Genomic DNA, 13,253 nt, shown 5'->3' with positions numbered 1-13,253 from the left:
GGGTAATATCTAGCTAATAGATTTGGGCATTCTAAAAACGGCTGTTAAAAATGTAGAATAACAAAAACTCCTAGATGTATAATGATCGCTTCCGGATGATTAGGTCCCCTCATTTCACTACTGGAACTCCTCCCGGTGTTCTCTCCTCTTCTTTCATCCGCAATTCCGATTTGTTTACTTCGGCGTTTTCCAGCGATATTCAACCACCCGTAAGGGCTCTTGTGTTCCTCAATGGCCAAGACTCATTCTTCATACCATTCTCGCGGCCCCTTTCAAGGCCTATCAGCCCTCTCACTACTAGCTACACCGGACCGAGAGTCGTTGGTAAGATGTTTCGTAAGGCCATTGTCCACAACAAGTTCGTCCCTGCGGATACGGCTTCTTGGAACCCATAGGAGCTGTAGCACACCCAACAGGGCCACTCCTATACAGCTGGCCCAAGCAATGACCGAGCCTGCAACACTGTAGATAACTCCAGCGAGGGGCGGAGCTATCGTTCGCGCCAGGCATGCACCAGACATGGCGAGGCCATTGACTCTGCCCAACACCTGAGGCGAAGGAGTGGCGTCCTTGAGCAGGATGAGGCAAACAGGCATTGCTATCATACCGCAGAAACTTTGCATGAACAGCGAGAGATAGATACCGCCCGAGACCAACGGCTCATTGAGGGCTGACAGGAAGGGCATCAGCGTGTAGGTCAGGGGGTATAGCACAATCATCCACAGGAATGAGTGCCAGACGCCAACCCGTTCTACAAACACGGGGAAAATGACAGCCTGAATAAGCAAGCCCAAAGCACCATTAACGGCGAGATACGTGCCGACGTCGTGCACCGTGTAGCCGAGTCCGCCCCGCCAATCAAACCTGCCCGATGGTACTTCTGGCACATCCAGAAGATATGTGGCGAGCAGGCTACCAGCAGCCATCTGGTGATACGAGAATATCAACAGAGCAAGGATGAGCATCATGACGGTAAAATTAAACGTTTTTCCCTCATAGGCCGGTGGCTCCGTCGAGGGAGGGCGCAACTCATCCGGTAGCCTAATAGAGTGAACGGTACCAAAGGAAGAGCGGCGCAAGTCGATAAAGTCATGCTCAACGGGGAGTGGGAGACTCGACTCTGCGAATTGCGGCCGAGAGCGACTGAGTGAAGTTGAGACAGCTCTGCGAGGAACGCTAGTACGCCTCAAAGGTCGACGAAGAAGGGTGGTCTCCTCATTCGGCTCAACATCGTCGTCAGCCACCGCGGTCGATTGCTCGTTTTGATTGTGCTGATCACTGCCGTTGATCTCCTTGCTAGGCTTGGCATTGGTCTCTTCCAGAAAAAAGAGGCCCTGGACCACGGCGATAGCAACAACCGCAACAGAAACGAGGTTGGGTAGCAGATACGGGTAACGGCCGAACAACCCGTCTTCAGGGAAAAGTGACGGGTAGAATATGGCAGGTTGGGCCAGGAATCCTCCCATGGCAGAGCCAATGATGCCTCCCAACGTCCATACAAACGGCTGCACGGCATATGCTTTGGCTGAAGAATAGTTAGCATCGATCAAGCCTCCAATGTCGGTGAGGGCACCCACGCTCATGCTCTGGCAGCTTGACCATCTCGGCTACCATGGTCTGCATAACCGAGACGTTGCCATTCAGCGCCCCGCCAATGAATCGTGCCAATAGCGCAACCCAGTACTGCTTAGCTAGACCAAAAATGAGACTCGAAATGCCGACGCCTACAAGGCCAAGCAGCACGACGGGCTTGCGGCCAATGTGGTCCGACAAGAGTCCCCAGCCCATCGACGTCAACGCCTCGGCGACGGCATAGGCGGATACTAGAAGTCCAGCGTAGAAAGAGGCATCCTTGTCAGATATACCTAGATCTTTCACCATGACGAATGTGTACGCCAGGATCGAGTTGAAGGCGATGGGCTCTGAGAAACGGCATATTGCTGAGACATGCAGTTAGCGAACGGTGCGGGTGGCGTTAATGGAAAATATGGAGCATACCAAGAACTAGAAGCTGTCTCGTAGGAAATGCATTTGGATCGGAGTTTTGCTTCTTGTTCCCTGGCGACATGATCTTATTTCTTTCTCTTGCGAATGTTAGTCAAAAAGATTGAGATCTCGCTGCTGCCTCTGCCCGCGGGGTAAAAACGACCAACGGCTAATTTAGCAGAAGGATTTGCGGCCCGGAACCCGAACTCAGCCCCCACGTAGTTTGTGCACCCGTGGCTACAACTTCTAACTCTGGTAATCCGAGGAGCTAATCTTCCGGCTAGCAGCTGTTAAACTGGGTCTGTTGATCAACCTGAGACACTTGATGCACGTGATGGGTCAAAGGTGGAGGTTGGTTGTGAGAATTCGGGGGCGGGGAGATAACAAAGGAGAACCTACCCGGGAGACTCACAAAATCGAGAATGAATTACCTTCAATGAATACTTCCTGCAGGTTGGAATCGATTCTAGTTGACTTTGGTTAATACTAGGACTTGGGGATAGCTCGTAGGATTTCTAGGCCTATACTCTGTGGTCTAAGTTATTGGCTCGTGGTTTTTGAGAGTGTGTAATGAATGACACGTGGATAAGTTTCACAAGAAAGAGGAGACTCTTGTCACTACCTATTCATAAATATTCATAGCATAACTTATGAGTTCTCCATTATCACACACCATAGCTTTATTACCTACTAAGCCATTATCTTATAGGATAGATGTATGAACTTGAGACTTGTATGTATCTATATAAAGTTTATTGCTGTGTACACCGCCATTGGCTCCAGAGACCTCTAGGGTCACGTGTTGCGTCATCCATAAGGCTAATTCGATTACCAATTTCGATCCAGGTTTTCCGTCAGCTCACTATTAACATTATTATTCTCATCCTGCTTATACCTACTCAGTCTGCAACAGCGTCTCTAAGTTTATGTCATGAGCACAAGTCAATCATCATCGCAGTGCCTCAATTATCCCAAAACGCTTCCAGCTCACACGAGATGGCAATGGCAACACCAGCAACTACCGCCAGCCATAGCCACTCAGCCCTTTCACCACAAACCCCTGAAAGCTTCGGAATAAGGCGGAAACGCAAGCAAGTCAGCAGAGCTTGCGATGCATGTCGTATTCATCGCATCAAATGCGACGACAGTATACCCTGTCTCAACTGTCGAACACGTGGTAAATCGTGCAGCAACACAGGCACCAGCAAGCCGTCGTCACTTCCTCAGGCAATCAATGAGATTGAAAGGTTGAAAGCAAAAGTAAAAGAGCTGGAAAATGAATTGCAGAGAGAACGCAGTGCAAGGATCTCAAGCTCGGAAACTCAGCGAGAAGAAGCATCGCCGCCATTCACGACACGAACTCCCCAGAACACTGAGCTCCAACCACCGGCAAAGACCAAGTACTGGGATGGCATTCATATCCGACCGGCGTGTTCACCTCATGGGCAGTGGCTTGGACCCTCTTCTCTCTATTACTTTACTCATCGCCTCGGCACATTCCTAAATGCTCAAGCCGATAACATGCTGGTTCACCTTGCGAGTAACCTCGAGTTACTTGGCCAACCCAATCCGCCCGACGATTCCTCGCGTCTCTTAGCACCTCTTGCCGAGATCAATAATTCTGCTGTATACCTCACCTCTATTCAAGAGGGCTACTTCATCAGCCTTTTCTGGCAAAGTTATCACACCTCACTCTACTCCGTATTGGACGAGGCATCCTTCAACAGTCACTACCAATCACTCTACACCAACGTACCACCCGGGAACTCGAGGAGGCCTTCTGCACTTGTCGACATAGTCATTGCCATGTGCATGCAGTACGGTACTTCGAAACTGCCCCGTGGAGAGCAAGGAAACCTCACTCAAGATTACGATGCCACAATGGCTGGCAGATGGTACTATCGACGTGCTCAAGCTCTTCTCGCTTGCGAGGTTCAAAGCCCATCAATATCGACCCTCCAATGCCAACTGCTCTGCGCCGCATATGTATGCAGTGGCTCATTCCACAACATGGCCGACAGCATCAGTGGTTTGGCTGTGCGCACAGCGTACACACTGGGCCTCCATATCGACCCTTCGCCGAGTATGGCGGAATCTGAACGACAGATGAGACGACGATTATGGTGGACAGTGTTTGAGCTGGATACCCTGGTGGGCCTGAAATTGGGCCGTCCGTTTCTGGTCCAAGATTCCCACGTCATGCCGGAACTACCAAGCGATAGCCTCGACGCTGCTATACTCTCCGGCTCAACTTTTGCTCCTGTTGCAAACGATACGACTTGGTTAAGCTTCAACTTGAATCGAGTGAGGCTTTATAGAGTCGCTCGAACTATTCACAATGCCACATATGACCATGATCTGGGTGTAGCAAGTGGGAAAACGGTTTACGAATATCCGGACCGTTTGAAAGATTTGGCAAATGCCATTTACCCACTCACAAAGGGTCTTGAAGACTGGGTTAAGCAGATTCCTAGCGCACTAAAGACTGGTCGCAAGGATCAGGGCAAAGCTTTCTCAATGGACGGGTCCCTTCTGGACATTGAGCAGTATGCACCTAATTGGCTCCAACGGCAGCGGTTACTTCTAGAACTGGAGTACTGCCACATATACGCCAACCTCCACCGCCCATTCATCTCATTCACTACTCATCAAGCACCCGGCGGTCGGGGTTACGAGATGGCTGGGAGAAGCGCATCTCATGCCATAGAGCTTTGTAACATCACCCATCAAATTCTGTCTGGTACGCCACTCCTCCACGGTTGTCATCAGGTTTTCCAGTGGCAGTGGAATGGAGCCATGACACTTGTCGGTTTCGTTGTGGCCTATCCGCAACATGCACTGACTTCAGCTGCCCGGGGCGCAATCAAGCTTGCGGTATCTTCTCTGGATAGATTCGGGGCTGGCTTTGAGGCTGCGGCAAAAGCAGCTATTATCGTGCGTACCTTGTCGTCTAATCTCGACTCTGTCATGGATGGTCTTGCTGTTACTCAGAGCTCTGAGGTCAATATGGGCAACTCGTCAATCAACACGAATGCCTCGGTTGATGGTATCTCCTCTTCAAATGTCATGGCTGGAAACCGTGATATCAACCCCAACACTACGACAGACGTGGATCTTTTCGACATGGCCCTTGGGGTAGATTTCTGGGCGGGGATGGATGTGCTTTGGCCAGGCGTTTCTCTTAACGCGGGGGAAGCCTCTTTATCCACCGTGCAATGAGGAGGACAAGGTTTTCAAGAAGTGGGATCAGGCTGAGGTTATTCGAGTAACTAGGAACGATTACTGATAACTGATAAATGCAATGCCGTGCTTGATGCCGAATCTTCTCGGATTGATGACGTCAGTGAAAAGCTGAATCAGCTCAACTTCAGGAGTTATTCCTATTGGCCACTCGAGTCATGACGACGGGGAGTCTCTCCCGTTGGCTGATGCTTCAGTGCCTGTGGAGACTGTCAGGGATCACCAAGTCGGAGTCTCGGAGTTGACGCCTCAGGCCCCACAGAAGATCAAGGCTTGAGTTGCTGAGTCTTCGGGCTTGGTTAATAATGTCTCCATATTGTCTATTTCTAAGCGTTTCTCGAATGTTTTTTCCGCGGTGGCCCATGCACGTCTTGGTTGGGGTAGATAACAGGCGGTCTATGTTGAGCTAGTATAAATGGCCAACAACCCAACTTCTTCAATGACATACATCACATCACAATCAATCACATACACTTTCTTGTAACTTGATACAAGAGTCTGAACTGATCGAACACCGAGCCGAAAAGCAACATCATTGTTCTTGTCTTATCCCCCACATCCATCATGGGCTCAACACCAGCACCATCTGCCGACAGCAGACTCTTCCAGCCTCTCCGACTTGGCCCCGCCCAGCTTGAGCATCGCATTGCCCTGGCCCCTCTTACTCGCTACCGTCACGACACCAGCCATGTCGCTAAGCCCTTTGTGGAGCGATATTACTCTGAGCGAGCTTCTACTCCAGGAACCTTGATTATCTCAGAGGCTACAGGAGTCTCTATGCAGGACACTGGCGAGCGACAAGGCCCATCTTTCGTCACCGATGAGCAAGTCGCTGCTTGGAAGAAGGTTATTGCTGGCGTTCATGCCAACAAGGGTGTTTGGTTCCAACAGCTCTGGTCTCAAGGCCGAGCTTCCAACCCAGAGTACCAAAGGGAGCGAGGCTTCAAGTATCGATCTTCGAGCGCAGTGCCGATGAGCCCTGATGCTGAAGTTCCTGAGGCCATCACAGAGGAGGAGATCCAGGTTCTTATTCAGGACTTTGTTGCGACTTCAAAGCGGGTCATCGCTGCTGGCGGCGATGGTGTCGAGATTCACGGTGCCCACGGTTATCTGCTGGATCAGTTTATCTCCGACTCAGTGAACCAGCGTACCGATAAGTGGGGAGGTTCTATCGAGAACCGTGCTCGTCTGCTTCTCGAGGTCGTCAAGTCTGTCGCGGCGGAAATTGGCCCTGAGCGCGTGGCTGTTCGACTTTCGCCTTATGCTTCGTTCCAGGGAGCGGAATCTTCTGATATCGAGGCTCAGTACATCTACATCGTCAAGGAGCTGAAGAAGATTGGTGCCCTGGCCTATTTGTCCCTGGTTGAAGCCCGCGGAGACCCCGCGAAGCTCCTGATTGCCAGCGCGGAGAATTCTGCGGAGAACAGGACCCTCGACTTTATCCTCAACATCTGGGACAACCTCTCGCCTGTCGTTGTCGCAGGCAACTACTCTCCGACTTCAGCTGCCGACGCTGTGGATGGACACTATAAGAAGTGGGACGTCATCGTGGCCTTTGGTCGACTCTTTTTGTCGACCCCTGACCTGGTCTGGCGAGTCAAGAACGGCATCCCCTTGAATGACTATCATAGACAGTCTTTCTACATCAAGGGCTCTGACATTGGCTACAATGATTATCCCTTCTCTCCCGAGTACGTCAATGCCCGACGGGCTTGGGCCATTAAGGCCATGGAGGTGGCTTCGAAGTAAAACACTGGTGGAAGCAACGGATTGCTTGGTCTGAGAAATAGAGCGATAGACTATCATGAAAGCATAGCGACCTAAAGACTAGAACAGCGTTATATATAAAGAGTTTACACACTTATACCACATTGACCACTAGTAGTAGCAAGAGACTCGCAACTTGTTCCCTGTGACACATACCTAGCTAGCCAACCATAGCACCTACCGAGCGTCATTCGCTATTCGAAACGTGTACAATAATCTTTCCTCTGGTCCTTCCAGCCTTGAGTCTTCTATATGCATCCGGTACCTCATGAAAGCCAAACTCTTCATCAAGGGGTATTCGAATCTTCCCTTCTTGCATCCAGCCAAGCACACGCTCAGCATCCTCGCGGCTGGTCTTCATGGCCAAGAACTCCCACTGCCTCGGCCCACCGCCCAAGAAAGCCGGCAGTAGTTTAATGCAAAACAGCTCTTTTATGCCCTGCCAGCTAACATCGCCGCCTATTTGGACATATGTTCCCCCAGGCTTCATGTAGTGGGTTGCTGCTTTGTACAGACTCCAAGGCAAATCAACGTTGTCGACAACGAGGTCAAACGGTGAACTCCTTCCACTTTGAACCATTTCTTGAAGTGCGTCCTCGGCAGGGCCCAGGCGATAGTCAATGACCTCATCCGCTCCGAGAGATTTGCAAAGATCAACGTTGGGAGTTGAGCAGGACGTGACGACGTAACAGCCAACTGCCTTGGCGATTTGGATCTGAAATGTTCCAGTACCTCCTGAGCCACCATTCACGAAGACCTTGAAAGGTTCTTTTCCATCAGGCTTGATCGAATTGTACTTAAAGACAAAAGGGGCGATGGCCTGGCATGCCGTCACGCCACAAGTGCCTACGGTCGCAGCTTGGACTGGTGAAACGCCGCTCGGAATTGGCACACAGCCCTCACTCGTAACAAGCACATACTCAGCTAAAGCCCCTTCTGGCTGCTTCTCGAGTAGGCGAAACATGACAAGCTGGCCCACGTGGAGAGTACTGTCTGTCGTTTTGACCACATGGCCGACACCGTCGAGGCCCGGAATGGCAGGCATCGGATGAAGGTATGGACCAACGAAGGGGGTTTCGGCGAACTTGATGTCGACGGGGTTAAGGCTAACAATGGAAACCTTGATGAGGGATGATTGCGGCGGGAGTGAGTGAAACGAGGTGGGAAGAGTCACGTCTTCAAATTTCAGGTACTTCTCAGCTCCTCCAACAGCTTTGTGGAATCGCCATGCTTTCATGGTAGAAGGAATTGGGGGTGAGTTGTTCTTCATTGTGTTGGGTATTGAATCCATGAAGTCTGTGGAGTTGGGTGTGGTTGCCATCGCGGGGAAGTCAAGGTACTGAGATGCACGTTCCGTTAATCCAAGAATAACAATCTCACAAAATGAGAGCCAGTGTGCTAAAACTTATATAGACAATGAGCTCTGATGACCTGGTGACTTCGGAGGGTTCGGAAGCTTTCGAAATATGAGGAGACGCAAACTTCCGAATGAGCTCTTGGCTCGGAGGGTTCCTTCAGGGGTGGTCTAACTAGAAAACATTCACTTCTCTCATGTCTAGATGCTAGCTCTAAAATGTCATGCGTGTATTGAATCCCTAGTCTAAAAGTAAAACCCATGATCTAAAAGTGTATTAAAAGAAGAAAAACCCATTGCCGCCAACCCCAAGTCATAAGCTCATATCAAATGCACACCTTTTCTGCATCATTTCTTCTCTAGCAGGAGTAGTAAACGTCATAACCGTTGTTCTCGTCTTGGCCGAGGTAAACCTTGGAGCCGCTGTCTCCATTCCTAAGGGAAACCTTGAAGTAGAGGGTCTCAGCACAGTCAACGCCGCCGGCATCATGGGTGGCGGCGTCGAGATCGTCCCAATTGGCAAAGTCAATGCCTCCGACGTTCTTCTCAGCGTCATCAAAAGGCTTGATGAAGTTATAGGTAACATCCTTGCCCTCTGGGAAGCCCGACAGCTGCCTCACGTCGGACACGCCATCGCTGCCCCTAACAATGAAGACTCGGTCAAGCTTCTCTCCCTGCTTCCAGCCGAAGCTGCAAGTCTTGGCTCCGGCGGGAATTCCGCTAAAGACAACCACCTGCTCAACTTGGGAGGCGCCATCATAAGATTCCAGGCGGACACCCGAAACTGCAGGCTGGGCAACTTCGGGGTGCTTGGGGAAGATGTTGTAGATGGCCGAGGGCGTGATGACTGTCTGTCCCGACCCAGAGGGGCATTCGCTTTCCGGCTTGTCGGGAGTTGAGGGGTTTGAGGGGGTTGGCTCAACGCAAGGATCTTTAACGAAGCATCCCTTGTGTTCACCGCAGTGGAAGAAAGATGTGCCAGTAGCGCACTCGTTTGAAGGTTGCCGGGCAGCAATGTTAGCAGGCATGGCGTTGGTCACTGCCATGAGGCAGGCCAATGAGGTGAAGATGTTGTTGATGAGAGGCATTTTGATGTTGTTGGGGGGAGATTGGTCAAGAAATTGGATCTTATAATTAAAGGGTTGAATGGCAGTGAGAGTAAGTTGATCACTGTAAACTTGGTTGTTGGTGATGTTGAGTGTTTGATGGTGATGGCGATGGTGTGAGATGATGGGGAAAAGACTCAACTTCGAGAGCTGATTTCAATACTTATATCTGTATTTGTTTCCCCGATCTATCTAGATTAGTTCAGATGTTCCGATGCCATCTCACTAAGACTCCGCCGAGACTACCCCAGTTTACGAGTTTACGATCCTCTCACCTGCCAGCCAAGCCCTCAGCCTTGATGACATTCAGCTGAGGGCCGGGCTTGGACGTGGGTGAGCGAATCACGTAGCTGCATCTAATCCCTGTTCGCTGTTGTGGCAGTGCGAAGGAGCCTCGAGTGGAGTGGGTTAATCACACACGGAGCCTATTTATGGGTGACAGCTCACCTCAGCATCTACATTTTGAGGCTTTAATTCAACTCTTGGCAGATCAGGCTCGGTGTTAAGAGCCGCAGCCAAATTTGTAATGGCACAGCCTTTATTTAAGCAGTGGTGACATTTATTTTTAGGTGGAGAGCTAGTAATAAGCCAAGTCAACATTACACAGATCAAAAGCAACATCATTTATTGCCCTCGCGTCAATATTCAGTCACGGGTGTAACGTTGGATCTCGGTAATGACTGGTCCTTCTTTCACTGTGTCAGGGTAGGTGGTCTCGAGTCTACCTCGAGGCTGGAAGGCTTTGCAGACTCGAAGGTTACTGTTGATCTTTTCCAGGCAGGATACGTATGCACAGCACAAGGGCATCGAGCATAAAGCGTGGCTGGGGCGTTGTGGTTGCATGAGTCTGCTAGCAGGTACCTGCCCTTGATAGCGTCTATTATGCCCGATCAAGTACTTCTGATCAGCAGTTCATCGCTTCTGATTCGCTGTTGGTATTGGCCCACCACCTCCACCACCTCAAAAAATAGCAAAGTTCTCTGAATTGAAAATAGTCACGTCGTCAATTGCTACTGGACTCAGGATGCGCTCATGATTTTGTATTTAATCGAAACCGCTTTCTTTCTTCTTTCCCTTAGGCTCTTGATTTTATCTCTAATTTTGGCGATGTGTGTGCTGACTAATCGCGGAAAATACCATCTTTCCCAATTTCAACTTCCATCAAGCCACAGTCATTGTCTTTTTTGCAAGGATTCTCTCCAAAATCGCTTCCAGTGGGATTTCACTGTGCAGTCCCTGGGTATCCCAGAAAAAACGGATGTTACCTCTCTAGGATAATAGAAGAAGAGTTATAGGCTGAATGGTTCCTTGAAATCATGTTTATCAAGAGAATGTCGAGTGTCTCTAGGGTAGCAAGGAATGGCCTCGGTTGTTCACGGATAAGAGAGCACGTGAGATGGCCTTCATTTATCCGCCTCCCCTCACGTCAACGCGTAGCTTTTCCGTCCCCTTTTCCGCCTCTCCATTAATCTTCCACCATCATCGCTTTCAATGGAGGAAACACCTCATATGATGCTGTCTCCCTCTAGCGAGGCCAGGGGAGGTATTGAAACAGATTCTGAGACGCGCTCTGTCCTCGTCGCAACTCCATCCGAGCTCACATCGAGCAGATCCAAACGCAGCAAGTCATCGGACAGAGTCGATCATCAGGGCCCTGGGCCTCGCAAGGTCCGCAAAGTGAGCCGGGCATGTGACTTTTGCAAGTCGAGAAAGGCCAGATGCACTGGGGATCTACCATGCGCGAAATGCGTATCTAAGGGCAGAGAATGCTCCTACGATGCGAAGTACACCCGCGGTCGACCACCAACACCACCTCCAGCAGAGACGCGCCCAAAGAGTTCGTCTACGGGCGCTTTTCCATCTGTCGAAGATACATCCAGGCTCAACGCATTACCAGCTGAGCGTGGACCCACCACCGCCGTTGGTGATGACCTTGGTCTCTTGCGTCGACCAAATGAGAGCACTGTGGCATCCAGATCATCACCAGAGTTGTCCATAGCGGAGATCCAGGGGCAAGTGTTTGACTCGAAATCAGGCCTCACATTTATCCAACGAGCCCTGAAGCGCCTTTCGGCTCAGAATAAGAATGGTGCATCGGGCAAAGCTCAACCCCTGTCCGACAACCAATCGTTAATGACGGCGGGTGACAAGCCATTGCCCGAGTTCCCCGGTAATGGCTTATCCACCCTTCCAGACCTTGTCGAGTGCAACAAACTTCTTGCACTATACTTCGAAGTATGTATCGCAACTTACCGTATGTTGCATCGGCCGACAGCCGAGAGATGGCTGGCGATTCTGAAGAGGAATCACGACGAGGGTCGAGCCTTGTGGAGCGACATTGGTCGGGCAGAGGCGGCCATTGTATTGGCTGCACTGGCTATTGCTAGGCTCCATCAAGAGAAATCCAGGGGTTTCTTATCGGTCGAAGATGAGAGCCAGGCACTCAGAGCCAGTGATGAGCTTTACGTCCTGTCAACTCGTTTCGCAGACGACGAAGCAGGGTTTCCGAGACTCGAGGCAGCGCAGGCCAAGGTCATCCACGTCCTGTACCTACTCACCACATCACGGTTCAATCGGGGCTGGTATGTCTTTGGTAACGCGCTTCATCTAGTTACAGCCCTTGGTCTTTACCGTCGTGGCAACTGGAAGAGAGGAAGAAGCTCGCGGAATGACTACATTCACACGCAATGTGGTATTCGCACTTTCTGGACCGCGTACATCGTTGACAACTACCTTGCCGTAATATTCGGGCGGCCGCGGCACTTTCACGACGAGGACATCAATCAAGATCTTCCAGAGTCAGTTGACGATGAGGCAATGACTGTAGATGGTCCCATCAATGCGGCCGATACCCCCAAAGATTGCCACATTGATGCCCTGATATTTCACGCAAGGTTAGTCTCTTTAATATCGTGCCTACCTATGTATAGTACTTGGCTCTAACTGTCAGCCACAACTAGAATCGCCAAACTTGTTGGGTCAGTCTCTCGAGAGGTATATACTTTCCGTGCCATCTCGGAAGCTGAGCGAGTTTCGGCTGCCAACCGGCTCATTCAACGTGTTCGAGAATGGCATGCGAGTCTTCCGATACACCTTGGGTCTATACCCCCGTCTATGCTCATTCCTAGCTACCGTCGCCAAGCGACAGTCTTGAGGTTGGCACACTTGCATGCCATTTTACACGCCAACCGACTGTTCCTTCTCGGCAGCTCGTCCAACACACATGAGAGCCAAGTCACAGAGTGCATCAAGGCTGCAAAGGCGGTGTTGGAAACGGTCGATGAACTGGCTCAAGAGGGTCCGATCTTCCATGCCTTCTGGTGGACGCACTACGTAACCTTTTGCGCTTTGGTTGTCACATATGTGTGGGAGATTCGACAACTTCGGATGAAGAATTCGAACTCCAGACATGATCGATCCATGTTACTTGAGTTGGCTGAAAGATGCCATACCCATCTGGCTAAGGCTACTGCCTCTAACTCACCAAGCCGACGATACGCCGTCATCCTAGAGGAGTTTCGGACCGTAATAGCCGATTCAAACGCTCGTACAACGGCATATCCTCAAGAACAGACGGCGGAATTGTCAGATATGGGCCAATGTGACCTACCAGAACACGCACTAGTAGTGGGCGCAATGCCAGGACAAGAAGTCGACATTGGGAACGCCTCTGTATTCAATGATGCCCATTTGTTCAGTCAGTGGAATACAACAGACTGGTTGGATATTGATTCTTCAGTGAGTTAACTAAACCATATATCATCGTACACGGAGACCTTGCTAACGTATTGTCTAGGCTT

The 13,253-nt window shown here is 50.5% G+C and overlaps 6 protein-coding genes across 6 annotated transcripts; 3 read left to right on the top strand and 3 right to left on the bottom strand.

Moving 5' to 3' along the window:
- Positions 1-272: 272 nt before the first annotated feature.
- Positions 273-2,068, bottom strand: NECHADRAFT_48179 (uncharacterized protein; the record flags this gene model as incomplete). The annotated part of the gene is made up of 4 exons (XM_003043659.1): positions 273-1,118; positions 1,245-1,525; positions 1,578-1,940; positions 1,999-2,068. The coding sequence occupies 4 exons, from the start codon at positions 2,066-2,068 to the stop codon at positions 273-275; spliced, it is 1,560 nt and encodes a 519-aa protein (XP_003043705.1).
- A 995-nt stretch (positions 2,069-3,063) lies between these two features.
- NECHADRAFT_11770 (uncharacterized protein) lies at positions 3,064-4,947 on the top strand (the record flags this gene model as incomplete). Its single annotated transcript, XM_003043786.1, has 1 exon — positions 3,064-4,947. A coding segment is annotated over one exon (1,884 nt), but the record flags the coding sequence as incomplete, so codon positions are not given.
- An 843-nt stretch (positions 4,948-5,790) lies between these two features.
- On the top strand, positions 5,791-6,975 carry NECHADRAFT_48303 (uncharacterized protein; the record flags this gene model as incomplete). The annotated part of the gene is made up of 1 exon (XM_003043785.1): positions 5,791-6,975. The coding sequence occupies one exon, from the start codon at positions 5,791-5,793 to the stop codon at positions 6,973-6,975; it is 1,185 nt and encodes a 394-aa protein (XP_003043831.1).
- A 205-nt stretch (positions 6,976-7,180) lies between these two features.
- NECHADRAFT_48301 (uncharacterized protein) lies at positions 7,181-8,230 on the bottom strand (the record flags this gene model as incomplete). The annotated part of the gene is made up of 1 exon (XM_003043658.1): positions 7,181-8,230. One exon carries the CDS (start codon positions 8,228-8,230, stop codon positions 7,181-7,183), a length of 1,050 nt encoding a protein of 349 aa, XP_003043704.1.
- A 476-nt stretch (positions 8,231-8,706) lies between these two features.
- On the bottom strand, positions 8,707-9,435 carry NECHADRAFT_122795 (uncharacterized protein; the record flags this gene model as incomplete). Its single annotated transcript, XM_003043657.1, has 2 exons — positions 8,707-9,223; positions 9,338-9,435. 2 exons carry the CDS (start codon positions 9,433-9,435, stop codon positions 8,707-8,709), a joined length of 615 nt encoding a protein of 204 aa, XP_003043703.1.
- Positions 9,436-11,064: 1,629 nt separating this feature from the next.
- On the top strand, positions 11,065-12,975 carry NECHADRAFT_12083 (uncharacterized protein; the record flags this gene model as incomplete). The annotated part of the gene is made up of 2 exons (XM_003043784.1): positions 11,065-12,377; positions 12,414-12,975. Coding segments are annotated over 2 exons (1,875 nt in total), but the record flags the coding sequence as incomplete, so codon positions are not given.
- Positions 12,976-13,253: the final 278 nt, after the last annotated feature.

Source organism: Fusarium vanettenii (assembly GCF_000151355.1).
Source record: "Fusarium vanettenii 77-13-4 chromosome 9 genomic scaffold NECHAsca_27_chr9_1_0, whole genome shotgun sequence".
Taxonomy (NCBI): Eukaryota; Fungi; Ascomycota; class Sordariomycetes; order Hypocreales; family Nectriaceae; genus Fusarium; species Fusarium vanettenii.
The sequence above is the reverse complement of the archived record's forward strand: the minus strand, read 5'-3'. Positions and strand labels throughout refer to the sequence as shown.